The 17,847-nt window shown below is 42.4% G+C and overlaps 2 protein-coding genes across 2 annotated transcripts; both read left to right on the forward strand.

Annotated features, from left to right (window-relative positions):
- Nucleotides 1-2,331: 2,331 nt before the first annotated feature.
- LOC138172817 (protocadherin-12-like) lies at nt 2,332-17,184 on the forward strand. The gene is made up of 5 exons (XM_069102711.1): nt 2,332-2,886; nt 5,439-5,757; nt 8,197-8,294; nt 9,754-9,905; nt 15,690-17,184. Exons 2-5 carry the CDS (start codon nt 5,539-5,541, stop codon nt 16,130-16,132), a joined length of 912 nt encoding a protein of 303 aa, XP_068958812.1. The 5' UTR covers nt 2,332-2,886; nt 5,439-5,538; the 3' UTR covers nt 16,133-17,184.
- PCDH12 (protocadherin 12) lies at nt 2,893-5,108 on the forward strand. The gene is made up of 2 exons (XM_069102297.1): nt 2,893-5,034; nt 5,103-5,108. Exons 1-2 carry the CDS (start codon nt 2,893-2,895, stop codon nt 5,106-5,108), a joined length of 2,148 nt encoding a protein of 715 aa, XP_068958398.1.
- Nucleotides 17,185-17,847: the final 663 nt, after the last annotated feature.

Genomic DNA, 17,847 nt, shown 5'->3' on the forward strand with positions numbered 1-17,847 from the left:
ATAAGAAACGAGGAGCAGATATGAACTGATGCTGAGTGAGAAGAGTAGAGCCAGGAGGAATTTGTACACAATTACAGACACAACGTATGTGTGATGATCAACTTTGATAAACTGGACTCTTCTCAGCATCCAGCATCATAAGTCAACTCCAAAAGACTCATCATGGAGAGAGATGTCTACATCCAGAGAAAGAACTGAATTTGAACCCAGACTGAAGCAAACTACCAGCTTTTTTTCTTTTTCGGTTTTATTTCCTCTTTCCCATTGTTCATTCCATCTGATACAGTCCTTCTTTATAACCTGACTAATGCCTAATGTGAAAGTATCTGCAGATATTATACTTGATTATGCCGCCATGTGGGGGAGGGGAGGACGGAGAGAAAATTTGAAACTCAAGGAATTTTGGTAATGAATCTTATGAACTAAAAGTAAACAAATTAATAAAGACCAAAAAAAATTTTTTTCCCACTCTGACAAACGAAATTAAATGCACATATATCCAAATGCTCCACCATGTTCCATAAACAGAAGACCTATCAAAAATATGAAGTGCAGACTATATTAAAAACAACACATATATGTATCAAATAACATATTTAATGAGAGATGTAAAAGTTTGGGTAGAAATACAGGCTATAAAACTAACATGCTTATTTGTTCTACAGTTTAAAAAGTTAACATTAGAGAAAATTGTATATGACCATCTTGTATTTGAGGTTTAATATCTTATTTATTATCTGAGGAAAACTTGTAAGGAAGTGAGATTATGTTTTTCCCACTGACACCAGCTTCAGTAAATAATATCTCTAGATAATAAGTATGTGGTGATACTACTCACATAAAAGCATATGATTATAAAGTAATTAGACTGATTAAAAAATAAGCATACTGAAACTTCTACATACAAATGAGTACTATTTCCTTCAAAGCAGTTCTCTGAGAAGGCTTTTTGCTTATTAAAACAACTCTGGTATTACCTAAAACATTTCTGGAATTCAATTTAATTTCAAGTCCTCTTTCTAAGTCTTTGGCCACCAGATGGCAATTGGGCAACACCGTGGGAGTGTTATAAAAACTTGTGGTCAGCAGATGGCAGTGAATACTCAGCACTCTGCTCTCTAGCTCCTTCGTGGATGCAAGAGTGTATGACAGGCAGCCTTGTTTCTTACAATTAAAGTGATTCATATAACTGAAACCAAGAATTGGAACACATGGTATGACATAAGATCTTCCTTTTGAAAAGCCTCATAAATGTATATTTCCTTTTCTTGGAATCAGGACTTTTTTTTTAGAAAATCCAAGATGTATAATCACTGTGCCAAATATGGATAGGGAGGTAGCGGTGGGCATCTGCACTTTCTTGGACAGGAGGAAGAAATGAAAAATGGTCTTACCCTAGGCAAGAAAGCAAAACTATCTTTACTTTGTATATATGATACATGGAATCCAGGAAATTTAGAGAGGGATTATTAACATGTCGATCAATCCCTGTGACACTGGAAACCCCAGACTGAGGAAGAAAGTCATGAAAAATAACTTGATTCCATAGGAACAATGCAAAATTATACACACTCCTTACTGTCCACCTAACCCACCCCTCAACACAACCTTCTAACTTTATTAGAGGCAAGTGGTACAGTGGATAATGTTCTAGGCCTGAAATTAAGAGCCTGAGTTCAATTTGAGCCTCAGACATTTATTGGCTATGTGACCCTGGGCAAGTCACTTAATCTCAGTTTCCTTAACTTTGAAAAATGGGGGTCATAACAGCACCTACCCTCTCATGTCTGAGTACAGTACCTGGTACCTGGAGATATATAAATTCTTATTCCCTTCCTTCCCTTCCCTCAAGGGTGGGAGGAAGGTGAAGGGTGGGTGTACTACACAAAAGTCAATGAAAATATTTCTGGGAGTTGGTAGTGGTCAGGAACTAGAGGTCAGTGGATGAGTTGGTCATAAATAGGATTAAGGACACAGAAGAAATTGAGGAAGGGAAAGAGGGAGAAAGAGGATAGATTAAAAATAGCATGAGAAAAGATGGTAAAGTGGAAGACTGGGGAATCCCCCAGACCAGAATAAAATCAGGACAGGAAGAACAATGAAACTAAGTGATTAGAAGTTGGGGGAGGGTCATAAAGGGAGAAAGGAATTAAATAGAGTGTGCTAGTTAGTGCCGGGACATAGAAACATGTTGGTAGGTCTTATGAAGCAAGGGGTCTTATAAAGCCACAGTGGGGAAAAGGTGAGGGAGTGGATCTGTGGAGGGAAGAGGAGTGGTAGCTGTGACCACACTGTGGAGCATGGCATGCAGATGGGAACAGTTGGGGACTAGGGAAGGATAGCTCCAGGTAGCCCTTCCCTCTAGAGAAAGGGATTGATTTCTGGCAGTAGCAGAGCAGTTACTGGACAGCACCTTCCCAGCAGAGGGTCTCCTGAGCTGGTGCTGGATTCTCATGCTCAGCCTCCATGGGAAATGCTATTTCTCTAATTGACATTTCAACTCACAGGCCTCCCTTTCCTGTAGGTGGGGTTTCCATAGGAAAAAGCAGCCTCTCTATTTCCTTGCTCTCGAAACTGTTTGGAGTCTGAATCCCTACATCCCATTTCACATGGTAAAGTCCCCTATTATCCTTTACATAAGTATCTAGACTGGTGCAAAAGTGAAGCTTTGATTCTCTCCAAACTTGGGTTCACGGCTCTCTTCAAATGAAGATGGATTTGCCTGGAAATCTTGCTATTTTTTTCAGCATCTGAATATGGGACCTGATTATGCCAGCAAGTTTGGTGGCAAGAGGACAAGGCCAAACACTCCCCCCAGGAAACACCTGAAGACCTTTCCAGCCCCTGAGGGACTTTATCACCTTCCAAATCCCATCTGACAGGGTGGTAAGCATGGCGTTCTTTTTACAGCTTCAGCTGTCTGGTTTGTGCTGGATCTTTTTTTTTGCAGCAGACAGTCAGGAGATAGCCACTCTCACTGTAAAATACCAAGTTTCAGAAGAAGTGCCATATGGAACAGTGATAGGAAAACTGTCAAAAGAACTGGGCTGGGAGGAGAGAAACAGGCAAGAAGGGGCTTTCCAGATTTTGCAGCCACCTCAGGTGCTTCCCATTCAGGTTGGCTCTAAAGATGGTTTACTCAGCACTGGGAGGAGGCTTGACAGAGAGCAGCTTTGCAAACAGAAAGATCCTTGTCTGATATCCTTTGATGTGCTGACCACAGCGGGCTTAGCTTTGATCCATGTAGAGATCCAGGTACTGGACATCAATGATCACCACCCCTGCTTCCCCAAAGCAGAGCAGGAGCTGGAGATCTCTGAAAGTGCCTCTCTTCGGACCAGGATTCCCTTGGACCGAGCCTGGGACCTTGACACTGGCCCTAATACTTTGTACTCATATTCACTTTCTCCCAGTGAGCATTTTGCTCTGGAGGTGATCCTGGGGCCTGATGAAAGCAAACATGCAGAGCTTGTGGTGGTTAAGGAGCTTGACCGGGAGCTGCATGCATCCTTTGACTTGGTATTAACAGCCTTTGACAATGGGGATCCCCCCAAGTCAGGCACCAGCTTAGTTAAGGTCAGTGTTTTGGATTCCAATGACAACAGTCCTATGTTTGCAGAGAGCTCCTTGGCTTTAGAAGTTGGGGAAGATGCTGTCCCTGGGACCCTTCTCATAAACCTCACTGCTACTGACCCTGATGAAGGACCAAATGGGGAGGTTGAATTTTCCCTCAGTAAGCATGTGCCACCAGATGTACAAGACACCTTTAGTATTGATGCCAAGACAGGTCAGATAATTCTGAGTCAGCCCCTGGACTATGAAAAAACCCCTGCTTATGAGATAGATGTACAGGCCAGGGACTTGGGGCCCAACCCTATTCCAGCTCACTGCAAAGTCCTCATCAAGATTCTAGATGTCAATGACAACTCCCCAAGCATACATATTACATGGGCCTCTCAACCATCTGTGATAACCGAAGCTCTTCCCAGGGACAGCTTCATCGCCCTGGTGATAGCAAGTGACCTGGATTCTGGGGACAATGGCCTGGTTCACTGCTCCCTCAGCCAAGGACAGGGACATTTTCAATTAAAAAGAACCAATGGTAACACTTATATGCTCCTGACCAGTGCCATTCTGGATAGGGAAAGGTGGCCTGAATACAACTTGACGTTGTTAGCCCAAGACCAGGGAAAACAGCCCTTATCAGCCAAGAAACAGATCACTATTCAGATCAGTGACATCAATGACAATGCACCCATGTTTGAGTTGAGCAAGTATAACATCTCCATTTGGGAGAACAATCTACCTTTTTCCCATCTCATCACTGTTAAGGCTCATGATGCTGACTTAGACCTCAATGGAAAAGTCACTTACCGAATCCAGGAATCTTCTTTTTCCCATCTGGTAGCTATTGACTCTGACACTGGGGAGATCTCAGCTTCTACTACACTGGATTATGAACAAATGACAAGTTTTCAATTTCTGGTAATAGCAGAAGATAAAGGTCAACCTCAGCTTGTTTCTAGTGCCTCTGTGAGGGTCAGCCTCCTTGACACCAATGACAATCCTCCCATAGTGGTGCAGCCTGTCCTTAGTGGTGGGGCAGCCTCTATTTCTGTGTTTGTGAACTCTTCCACTGGTCACCTTATGGTCTCTTCAGAGACCCCAGACCCCTTTAGAGCATCCAGCTCTGGAACATCTTCAGTGGCCTCTAGGTCACAACTGTTTCTCTTAGTGACCATTGTAGCCATTGATGCAGATTCTGGGGACAATGGAAATCTTCTCTATGCTATTTGGAGTGGAAATGATGCTCACCTCTTCTTCCTTGACCCTCACATAGGGCAGCTATACATCAATGCCACCAATGCCAGCAGCCTCATTGGCAGTGAATGGGAACTGATGGTTGTTGTCACTGATCAAGGAAGTCCCCCCTTGGAGACCAGAGCTCTGGTGAAAGTCACTTTCACCAATAGCCTTGATCACCTGAAGAACCTGGCACAAGAATCTAGCCCCTTCAGCATCTCAGCAGTGACAGTGATTTGCTTGGCTGTATTGTTGGCCATTTTCTTATTAATTCTTGTTCTGATTGTGTCCATCTGCAGAACTGATCGTAAAGATAATAGAGCTTATAACTGCAGAGAAGCAGAGTCAACCTACCGACACCAGCCCAAGAGACCCCAGAAACAAATCCAGAAAACTGACATTCACCTAGTGCCAGTGCTCAGAGGCCAGACAGAAGAGCTTATTGAGGCTGGGCTGCCTCACAAGGATGCAGGAAAGGAAAATGTCCCAGAAACAGTTTGGGACTCTCCACTGCAGGCTCCATATCTAACCCCAACATTGTACAGAACACTTAGGAACCAAAGGAACCAGGGAACGTCCCCTGAGGATAGAGAAGTATTACAAGACACCTACAATCTCCTTTTCCACCATCCCAGGCAGAGGAATGCTTCTCGAGAAAATCTGAGCCTTCCAGACCCCCAACCAACAACATACCAACCTCACTCCAAGGCCTCAAAGAATGTGGGGAGTCCCCAGATGAAGCCATCCCGAGAGCAGGGGAGCAATCCGCCAGTACCAGTCCTTCCAGCCTCTACTACAACTCTTAGAAGGCAGAGGAATCTTAATGCCAAAGCTGACCCAGACAAAGAACATCACCCCCACCAGATCCTGCGCAGCCTGGTCCGACTGTCTGTGGCTGCCTTCACAGAACGAAACCCCATGGAAGAGCTCACCATTGACTCCCCTCCAGTTCAGGTATTGTCAACACAAACACCCTCTTAGAGACAAAACAAATCTAATCCATGTAAAAAAGTATGGCTATGGATTCTGTCGCAGGTGTAGTAATGTTTTATATTTGACCTAACTTTTTGTTATTATATAATATGTAGTAGTCAGAAAATGACTGAAAATGAGGATTCCATTAAGTAAAGCTGCTACCCAATTCAAATGGTGCAAGCTCACTGGATATGTGGCTTTGCCCAATATGTATAAGGCTATACTTTAGATACTGGAGCACTGAAATTGCTCTGCTGAATTTGTAATTTCTCTATGTTTAAATTGTAGTTATTTTCAACCAATTACAAAAGTAAAAAAAAAAACAACTAAACAGAAATGAATAATTTAGACTTGAAATTGAAGGCTTGTTTTTTGTTTTGTTGTTTTGTTTTTTGATGAGGGCAGGGAGGATGTAGGAGAAAGGAAGGCAGTCTAATCCATTAAGTCCAGGAAAAGAGAAATCAACTGTTGAGAGCCATGGAAAGACTGCTGGATTTAGAGACAAAGGACCTGGGTTCTCTTCTTGGCTCTGCTCCTTACATGATTTTTGGCAAGTGACTTAACTTTTCTGGGCCTCAGTTTCCTGATTTGTAAAGTGAAAGTATTAGACTAGATGCTCTGTAAATCTATGATACTAAATCAGGTTCATGGTGCTTTATGTTTATAGCATATAGTTCCCAAACCCCTTCAGATTTCATTTGATCCTCACAACCCTTTCATAAAGTAAATGGGGCAGGTAAACTTGTCATCATTTAACAGTTAGGGAGATTGATGCTCAGGAGGGAAAGAGAGTCACCCAAGGTCATTCAGTTAGTCAATAGCAAACCTAGGACTTCCTAATCCAAGGCTCTTTCCTCTACACCACATTACATTCACAAAATGGATCAAATACATTCCTGTGGTGCCAAGTAGACCAGGCAAATTTCCTGGCCTCCAAGGACAGAACTATTTCCTCAACCTTCCCCCAAGAACTTGCCAAAAATTCAGACTCACAGACTACCAGGCAAATAGCCAGTCTCCCTTTTGGGTAGTTTTAACATGGGCCCCAGACATCGAAATGGCCCTCCTGAGCTGCTCAAAGACAAGGGCAGACTTTGTCTTGGGGGTTGTTACTTAATGAGGACGCTGGAGAGAAGGGAGGAGGCATTAAAGAGACATTTTACTGTGTTAAGTGGCTTGTCATCCTGCTGTTTTCTTATCTGTCATACAAGTAGATAAGGAGAGGAGGAAATGGTTTGCTACAGATAGCACTTTTAGAATAGACAGCTTTTTCTCCAGCTGCAGCTGATGAATGGGGCTGGGGTCGGGTGTGCTCCAGGAAATGGGACACTGACCTACTGACCCTTACTTCTTTAAAAACCTCAGTCACAGTCAAATCCCAGCCTAAAGGCTACTCTTTTCCCCTTTCAAGGGTCTGACTTCCAAATCACTTTTGACATTGGGAATTCTCAGACCTCTCTTCCTTTGGGCCCAAGATGCTGAGTTCAGAGGAAAGACAACCAGTCATCCTGGGGAACCTCCCTTAAGGCTGAAACACTGATTCTGGTAACAAAAATTAGAAAAACTTTTGCATTTGTAAAGCACTTTTTAAAAATACAGCTCATTAATCTCCATCCCTGTGAGGGACAGAAAGCAAGTATAGTGAACCCTGTTTTACAGATGAGGAGCCCAACCCAAAAGCTGAGAGAGGAGGTTAAATCCCTTGCCTAACATCACACAACAAAGGGATGATAGAAAAGAAAGGGGGACCCAGGTGTCCTGGGTCCCAGTCTGCTCTCCTTCCCTCAGCACTAGAGCCTTATGTCTCTTGGATCAGGTAAATGCTTCAGTGTTGGTGAAAACAAATACATAACTCATTTTTGCCAAAATAATATTAGACTTGCTTTCTTTTCCTTCTCCCCTTTTTTTGTACCTTACTGTTGCTTTATTATTTTGTTATATCAGTATGTGTGCATGGCACTTAGCCTGTCTGAACTCCCTCATCTGTTCTTAAGACAGCAATTAACTAAACAACATTTGCAAAGAAATTATGTGTGTCAATTTACTAGTGCCTGACTGAGATTTTTTTTAAAGGTTTGTTTACAAGAAATGTCTTTCCTCCTTCATCATATATCCCACCTCGAGTGTGTGTGTGTGTGTGTGTGTGTGTGTGTGTGTGTGTGTGAGGGCAGGATAACATGTTTTCTCAGCTCCCCTCTCCTTTAGCTTATATCTTTCCTGGGTAAAGTAAGGGAGCTTGGGGAATCTGCCTGCCTCGGTCTCTGTCACTTCTGCATTGTCCCCCTGTCCTAATCACACAAACATCTGAAGCCAGAGGAAACACTATAAAAAGAAAGCACAGTATTGAAGGAAACATCCGGCAAGGAAGTGTGCTTGGTAGGAATTGTGTAGAGTCAACAGATTTTTCCTGTCTTACAGCAAATATCCCAGCTGCTGTCCTTGCTGCACCAGGGCCAATTTCAACCCAAACCAAACCACAGAGGAAACAAATACTCAGCCAAGACCGGTAGTGTCAGGTAAGCAACACGTAACCTTCGGCTCTACTCAAGGAAGTGTCTTCAAAAACCTTGGGCCTGTCTCTCTTTCCCTGGCCATCCTCCCAATACCAGCCCCTCTTGGCCTCATTTCTCTCAGGTCAGTGATTTCCAGTGTTCCTTGATCTTCAGTCTTTGCTCTTCTGGGTCAGAATTCCAGGCTTGGTCCCCCACCCCCTGCCATCCTTCAGTCCCAGGCTGGGCTGTGCTTTTGCCACTATATTTAGGTCCTAGAGCTGTGAAGGAAATGATTTCATTTCTGATGCTCTAATTTCTCTGCTGATTACAGAGGTGTTTGGGCTCCTTTTGCACACAGGATATGTTTTGTTTTATATTAATAAATTGATTCCCTTCTTGTTTTGTCACCTAAGCCTCACTTAAAAGGGCAGGGAATAATAGTTCATGTTAAGTGTGGTGTTTGGCCCCCTGAGTGGGTTTCACTATTTCTGAGGACTCACAACTCATTAGCAAGCTAGATTTAGCCTTCTCAGAAAATGGCCCTGCTCCTGGGCATCAGTTATTCCACATGGAAGCAACCCTAGGAAACGATCTTTCTCAGGTTTTACTTGGAGACTATATGTGACTGAGAGGAAGGAGTGGAAATTCAATTCAGTAGGCACTTACTGAGTGTCTGGTATGAGCAAAATCTTGTGTTAGGCACAATGGAACATGCGAAGATGGACAAGATATCATAGCTGCCCTCAAGAAACAGAATCTAATAGGAAGAGACATGAGGACAGAAGGACATAATACAAGGTAGAATATAAGTGCCATAAAAGAGGTACAAGTAAAGTACTATGTGAGTATACTAGAAGGATCAGGAAGGGCTTCTTAGAGGAGGCAACATTTTAAATTGGACCTTGAAGAATGCACAGAATTTCTAAAGAGTGAAATGGGGTAGAGGTGGAGTAAATGTATTTATGATAGAAGGGCCCTCCAGATAGAAGGAAAAGCATGAGGAGGAGGAGGAAAATATAGTAACTGTAGAGACTAGTGAGTTATATAGATTGACTGAAACATATAGCATAATGTGAAGAATAATGGGACATAAGGTTAGAAAGGTAGTTTGGGGCCGGGCTGTACAGGGCACAGAATGCCATTCTAAGGATTTTGGAATTTATTCATTCAGCAATAGAAAGCCATTGAAAATTTTTGAGCTGGGTCACGGTGACAAGACCATGGAAGACATTAGTAGATCAAGTAGACTTAGATATACTTTCTAATTGAGAAACCCAAGTTGTAGCTATTCTGAATTTGCCCTTCTGGCCTAGAGTAGGTTCTGAAACCATGAACAGAATGTCCTGGAGAAGGAACCAAAAGGGAGCCTTACATAGATAGTAGGCATTTAAATACTTGTCAAGTTGAATTTTACAATGAGAAAAAGAAAGAGAGAACTCTAGGAAGTCTGTCACTTCCTGTGGTGATTTGGTTTCCTTTGCAGAAATGTAGGACTGGAGACAGACTGGCAAAGTGCCAGGGAGGGTGACCATGGAGAACATGAAGCGGAGGATGGGAATTCGGACAATGAGCTGGATCTCTCCGTGAAACAACTCTTAGAGGAAGAATTAGAGAGCTTGTTTGATTCACAAACAGGTAAAGGGCTTCTTTTGATCAGCACTAACCTCATTTGACTCTGATTAATTCTATCCCTTCAGGATCTTCTTTTTTCAGAACTCAAATTCACCAAATATTTATTGACCATTTACTATGTGAAAGACTATTGTGGCTACAATTGGGAAGAACAATTAGCAAAATCATTAGTTGTATTTCCTTTTAAACTCAAGTAAGGTAATTACTCATTTAAGCAAGTTTAAATTAAGTTATACTTTGATTGGAAACCAAAAGCACCAGCGAATAGATTAATTTGTTCTTTGTCTTTAATGAGTATATTTGAATTTCGCAGATTTACCTCGACAATAACTATAATTTATGAATTTGCTAATTGTTCTTTTCCCTGAGAGAAACATTAGCCAGCTGTATTCTTTAAGGGATTCATGTACCTGTACAGCTGTTATTACCTAGGCACTCGTTTATCAGTTTCTTCTCTAAGACTTCAAACATGCTCAGGGCCAGTGACGAGGTCCTTTTCAGTTCTATCTCTCCTCCTCCAGGGTGGTCAGGACATGGTGGTAGAGGAAAGAATCAAAAGGGGTTATATTGATGGCGGAGAATCAATCAACCAATAAGCATTTATTAATCACCTACTATGTGCCTGGCTCTGTGCTGAAGGAGGGGGATACAAAAAGAGGCAAAAAATAGTCCCTGCCCTCAAGGAGTTTATAGTCTGATGGAGATTGTCCTGTGCTACTTGTATTCTTATTCCACGGTCACACTGCGGGATTAATAACTCAGTGTTTCAGGGTTGGCAGTGACCTCCTCACAACAAAATTCTTAAGTTAATGCTTTAGAAAGCTTAATGCTTTTGTTGCCTTAATATCTCATTTTATGTTTTTGGTGCTTTTCACCTTTAAATCTCACTTTCTACAGGAAGCCTTCTTCAACCCCTTTTAATTACAGTGCCTTCCCTTTGTTAATTATTTTCTATTTTTCCTGTATATATCTTAATTTGTATATATCTGTTTGCATGTCATCTATGTAAATTCTATGAGGGCTTGTTGTTCAGTAGTTTCAGTTGTGTCTGATTTTGTCCAACCCTTCATGACCCCATTTGGGATTTTCTTCGCAAAGATGATGGAGGGGTTTGCCATTTCTTTCTCCAGACCATCTTTCAGATGAGGAAACTGAGGCAAACAGGGTTAAGTGACTTGCCCTGGGTTCACATGGCTAATAAGTGTCTGAGGCCACATTTGAACCCTGTTCTTCGGGCTCAGCACTCTATCTATTATGCCACCTAGTTTCCCATTATGGCAGGGACTGTCTTTTGCCCCTTTCTGGATCCCTGGTGCTTAGCGCAGTACCTAACACATCGCAAGCACTTAATAAATGTTTATTAAATCGAATTTTTAAAAAATTAAGTGGTATTAGCAAATCAAAGCATGATACAATGGAAAGAACCCTGGCCCTTGAGTCAAAGAAGCTTAGCTTGAATCCTGGCTCTGCCACTTAATATTAATGCACATTGACCAAGTCAAGTTTCCTTATTTGTAAAATGAGGGAGTTGAACTGACTAGATGACCACAAAGGTTCTTTCCAGTTCTATAGCTATGATACTATGATAGTAAGTAGCAAAATATTAAGTCTTGTGGAGTACAGCAGCAATTTCATGCAAAATTTGTGTATTTTGGACAACATCTGGTCAGCATAAAGTAATTCTGTTGCAGAAAACTGAGCTGAAGTCTAATGATGTCACTCACCACTATGGCTTTTTCTTGTCTCTCACTGCTCTGTCTGTCTTCTCTCTCTTGTCTGGTCTGGGCACCTGTTCCCTGTGGCTAGCTTTGGAAGAAATTGCAGTAATGATTGATGCTAAAGGTGGGTGGGAAGGGGAAGCTAAAAGGCAGAAATCTCCGAGGAAGGGATATTTGCCCATCTACCTCCTGACTTTCAACCCAGAAGTGTCCTCAAATCAACAATAACAACAACAATGTGATGGATCTGACTTCTAGTGAAATTCCACATGTTTTTATTTCTGGGGTTACAAATATGTTTAGGCTGTACCAAATAGCTGACTGATTAAAAGTAAAACTGATGGTGACTTTCTCTATATAATTCTTCATTCTGTCTTTCTCCTTTTTTCTCTCAGTGTCTGTTTTTCTCTTTATTCCTTTTCTCCTATTAGATTTATGGTCAACCAGCAGCCCCTAAGGGCATTGCTTAGCTCTATAGAGGGGGATGCAAATCTAAAGAGATCATTTCAGCCCTGACTTCTCTTTAGCAGAGCCCAGCATCAACTGCAGATAGACAGTACCTGTGTTTAGCAGGTAGGCCTGGGTGGTGGTGGTGCTCTCTGGACAGGAAATATTTGTGTAACAGAGATGAATTCACCTCTCAGCTCTAGGCCTGGGCAGAAAGTCTTCTAGATTTAGGATGAGGAACCTCCCTCAGCAGTGAAGATGCTGAATTTGGGGGCTAAAAAACTGAGGCTTGAATGGAATTTTTCCAGATATACATTTTCACTTTTCTCATATGGACACTACCATTCTGAATCTCATGCTCTCTTATCTTTCTCTATTTTTGTGAGAAACATTTTTGTTCAACCTGATCAAACTGGGGAAGGGAAGGGAATGGCCCCTTATGGTCTCAAAGACCCTCCAAGCATGGAAATGGCTCAGGAAGCCACATGTAACATTTCACATGTTGGGTGCCAACCCTACATGAAACACAATCATTAACAATTAGTCTCCTAACTCCCCTTGGTCTGGGAAGGAGCTAGCTTTCCCTTACCTCTGCCACTGAAACCATTTCCAGAGCCCTCTAAGGAGAGAAGACAGGTATTTGAATATTTTGGGTACACAGGAGGTGGTTTATATGGAGGAGCTGGAGTCTTAGAATCCTAGATCTAGAGCTGGAAAGGACATCAGAGGTCATCTAGTCCAATCACCTTATTTTACAGATGAGAAATCTACAGCCTAGAGGGTGAAGTAACTTGTTCAAAGTCACATGGGTTGTGAGTAGCAGTCACACACACACACACACACACACACACACACACACACAAACACAAACACATCCCTCTGACTCCAGATCTGCTATTGTTCCCATGGTACCACTCAGCCTTGGAAGGGTAGCGGATGTTCTTTCAATTATCATCCTCCTGAGCAGGCTCCTTGCTCCTGTATAGCACATTTCCATTTAGCACCAGTTTCTATAATGAAAGGGAGGAGGTCTTTGAATTGTCCTCAGAATTGTCCCCCTGGAAGGGGCACTTCCAGGACCAGGGCCTAGACTTCAACTAAGGCATGATAAGCCAGAGCAGTAGAGTAGTAAACAAAGAAGACAATCATATAAGTTTTCACCCAGCAAAACCCTAGTGTGTGATATGAATACAACTATAAAATGCCATTTATAGAAATAAACAGGCCTAAGTAATTGGATAAATCTTAAATGCTTATGGGTAGGTTGAGCCAATATAATCAAAATGACAGTTAATTTACTAATATCAAAATACCAAAGGATTACTTTATAGAAGAAATACTAAGGAAATTCATTTGGAGGAATGAATCAAAGGTCAAAAATCTATTTTTTTTGGTTTTTTTTTGGAGGGCAGTTGGGGTTAAGTGCCTTGCCCAAGGTCACATGGCTAGTAAGTGTTAAACATCTGAGGACAGATTTGAACTCAGGTCCTCCTGACTCCAGAGCCAGTGGTCTATTCACTGCGCCACCTAGCTGCCCCTAAGGTCAAAAATCTCAAGGCAATAGTGAAACCCTAGTGTTTGGGACTAGAGTTACTAAATTTAACAATAGACTGTGCTTGGTGGGATATTTCACTGAAAAACAGCATATACTTGAACAAAACCCCAAATCAAAATTATCTTTTGTTATAAATTATAAAAGTGATCTGTGAACTTAGATAAAGGAACTCTTATAAAACTCATGATCAATATCTTTTAGTTCAGGGATGAGGAACCTGTGGCCTTGAGGCCACAAGTGGCCCTCTATATTCTCAAGTGTGGCCCTTTGGCTGAACCACACTTGAGGACTTAGAGGGCCACATATGACTTTGAGGTCATGACCCTCATGACCCTCTCTTCTCCAAACTATTCTCCACATAGCTCCTAAAGTAACATTCCTAAAAGCCAAGGTCTAATCTCATCATCCCCCTATTTGGAAAGCTCCAGTAGTTTCCTATTGCCTATAAGAAAAAATACAGATTCTTCTGTTAGGCAGTTGGAGTCCTTCACTGTTGGGCTTCATCTGACCTCTTCAGGATCGATTGCACCTTACTCTCCTTTATATGCTTTGTCATCCAGCCAACCTGGCCTACTTCTTGATCCTCACTCTAGACATTCCATCACTCATCTCTGCCGGAAATGTTCTCCCTCCTTTCTTGAAATCCCCACTTTCTACCCCATTTCCTCCATGAAGCCTTTCCTGATTCCTCCAGCAACTACCAGCTCCGAACATTGAAATTACCTTCTATTTACTTTCTGTGAGTTTTGCATTTACTTCTATGGGTACACGTTATTTCCCTTGATAGCATGTAAATTCTTTGAGGATAGGGACTGTTTCATTTTTTGTCTTTGATTGATTTTAAAGCAAATCCTAGTGCCTTTATTCAGGAGAGAATCAGCTGGGCTGGGGAACAAATAGGAGTGTGGGATGTAGCCAAGGGTGGGAAGAGATGGAAGCAAGGCTCCTGTGATGTGGGTTAGAGAGAGTCAAGTACACAGGGAAGAGGAAGGGACCTTTACCACTGTTGTTCTTCATCCTTTGTTCCCAAAGAGGACCAATGACATTAGGAGGGTGAAATCTTGACTTGCAAATGAATTGGATTTTAGTCAAACAGAGCTGTGCAAAGTTATCAGCCTGATTCTCTCCTCCAGAGTCATCAGAGCCCAGTGGCAAAGTCAAGATGGCTGGCGACGGCCCCAGATACAGTGGGAGACCTTGGCCTTTTTAGCTAAGGTCTTTCTCGGGTCTCATTTTGTCTGGGTAATTCCCATTCAGGAATTAAAGGCTAGGTAAGAACTGAAGCAAAAGATGGCCTAGTCTGCTATCACACAGAGGACCTTCACAGAGCAGAGGAAAAGGGACAATGAGGCCATAGGCTGAATTACCATTATTAGTCAAATCAAAGCTAATGAAGGCAGATATATATTTATGTATATGTACATAATTTTTTCCCAAATTACATGTTAAAACAATTAAAAAAATTTTTTTTTAAGTTTTGAGTTCCAAATTCTACCCCTCCCTCCTCCCTGAGAGGGTAAGTGATCAGATATAGGTTATGCATGTGCAATTATGTGCAACATTTCCATATTAGTAATTTTGTACAAGAAGACTCTAATAAAAGAAAAAGAATGAAAGGAAAAAAGTGAAAAATAGCATGCTACAGTCTGTACAAAGGAAACAGTTCTAAGTAACCCAGAGGAGGGAAAAGTTCCCTTTATGGGGGTAGGAGACCTGGCTGCACAGGAGTGGTAGAGGGTGACATGAAGAGGGAACAGACAAATAAACCTGAAACTCATAACCAACACAAAAAGTCACATTGTTGTTTTACTGAACCTAGTTTCACATTCTTAACTACCCTAGTCTTGACTTGCCTCTTCCCCATGACTCTGTTCTCCACTTACTTTTCCTCCCCCAAACGCTTCCCCTATCTGGGCTCTTTTCCTTCCTTTCTTTCTCTCATCCTCTCTAATCACTTCCTTTCCCCACTTCGTACTGATCACTACCCTCTTCCTGACCCACGGCTCCTCCCTTGACCTGCTTGGCACTCTGTTGTCTCAGCACAGTTGTTGTTTCTCTGACTGGCAGGTCTGGCCCTTGATCGGCTGAACGTCCCAGACCCAGCTTGGATGGCAAGGCTGTCCCTGCCTCTTAACACCAACTACAGAGACAATGTCTTCTCCCCAGACTCCCCTGCTTCTAACCAGGGTCGAGAAATCATGGCCATGGAGGAGCCGAGAACCTTCCAGACGTTTGGTAAATCGGCTGATTCTGAGATGAACTCCATGGGGACCCAGCTGGCCAGCACCTTCCTCTCAGAAATGAGCTCCCTGTTTGAGATGCTGCTATCCCAAAACAGCAATGCCCCTGTGGCTGCTTCTGAAGTGCTGCAGCGCCTCTCAGCATGTGGCAAGACTCTGGGATTAGACCTTGCTGGAAGTGGGGCCCTGGGCTCTGAAGCCCTAGGTATAAAAGGAAAGAAAGGAGCCAAGAGCAGAACTGGCAGCAGCAACAGTGGCAGGGGCCTGTGAGTTTAGATGGGGCTCTCTGGCTGAAGGAACATAAGCTACCCACCATAGAGTATAGGGGAGTATTGGTGTATTGTGTGTTCAGTCCACACCTTAAGGCTTGTTGGGTTTGGTGCTAGGTGATGAGTCTGAATCCTGGGTCTCACTGGTAGGTCCTGAAATATCTAACCTTACCATGAAGGAACCTAACTTGAGGTAGACAGAAAACTCCTGACTGAATCTACACCCAAAGCTGCTCCAAGGAAGGCACCTGACCCATCTCCAGGATTCCCAGTGTTAGCAAGTGGACCAAAGCAGATTTCTTTAAAGGGCTCAACCTACTGAACAACTTAACTGAAGAATGGATGTTAGACTGAAGCAGAGATTGGGTGTTTTCTAGTAAAGTACACATAGAATGTAAAGAAAGATCTCTTCAAGATCAAGAAGTAGAAATGCTTAAGAAATATCACCAGCAAGTATGTGTGAATGGACATTCTCATGAAAAACACTACCTGAGTTGCCTCTCATCTGATACAGACTGAGCCACCTGTGTTAGGGCTCTGAATTCTCGAGGGTTCTCTCATTATTAACTGGCCCATTGATAAGGTAGCATAAATTTCTGGTTGTCACCTCCCTTCAAACATAAAAAGTAGGGGAAGAATAAGTGTTCATTTTGCCCATCCCCTCCCAAAAAAATCTTTGGCCAGCTTGGTCCAAGTTGGTTTTGGGAAGTAAGGGGGGAGATTCCTATGACTCCCCCCCCCCCCCCAAAGTGGTGTGTACTATTATGTATGCATGCTTATGTTGTCTATGCATTCACCAGAGCTTGCCATTTCCATCAGCTGCCACTAAAGATGCCTTCTCTAGAGATGCCTTCTGCATCTTCAGCCTGTTGGTCCTCCTTGATATGGCATTTAAAGGGGCAATACTGATATTTATATATAACAGGACACCTGAGATTACATCTTCTCACTTCAGGAGATGAGAAATAGCCAATAATTTGGGCTACTGCCAGCAGTGAACTTGCCTGAGCTTCACTCTGGAGACCTCTTAAAAATAAAATACTTTCAAAGCAACTTGGTTTAATGGATCTGTGAACTATCTTATCAGAAGCTGAGGCTGAGATTTTATTATGTTGAAGATGAGCTTAATTTGCATTGTTGGATGTTGGGAGGGGCCAGGTCAAGAGCTCTATGATTAGGCAAAGAATTGATCTCCCATGACACTTTATTTTCATGGTTCAGAATATTTGTGTGCATGAGTAAATCATGCTTTCTCATATGTTGGGTTTTAATCTTTGTCCAGTCTTCCAAAATTGAACTTACTTCAGTCTCTATAGAGAATACCATGAAATTTCTGTTGATAGGAGGAAATCTGTCAAAGGAAATAGTTAACTAGTAAAGCTTTCTTTGAAAAACACAACCTTTGTCTCTTCTCTATCCTCCTTCTCCTTGACCTCTCTGCAGCCAATGATGTGGCTGACCACTCCCTTCTTGAAATTCTCTTCTCTCTAGACATCACTTTCTCTTGGTTAACCCTAGTGGTCCTATCTGGCTTCTCCTCTGTCTCCTTTGCTGAATTCTCTTCAAGATCATGTCCTCTAACCCTGGGTGTCCCTCAGGATTCTATCCTGGGCCGTCTTCTCTTCTCCCTCTAAACTATTTCACTTGGTGATCTCATCAGCTCTCATGAATTTAATCACCATCTCTATGCTGATGATTCTCAAATCTACCTGTCTT

Source organism: Petaurus breviceps, unplaced genomic scaffold, assembly GCF_028583685.1.
Source record: "Petaurus breviceps papuanus isolate PSGF00001 unplaced genomic scaffold, PetGlider_PUasm1.0 551, whole genome shotgun sequence".
Classification (NCBI taxonomy): Eukaryota; Metazoa; Chordata; class Mammalia; order Diprotodontia; family Petauridae; genus Petaurus; species Petaurus breviceps.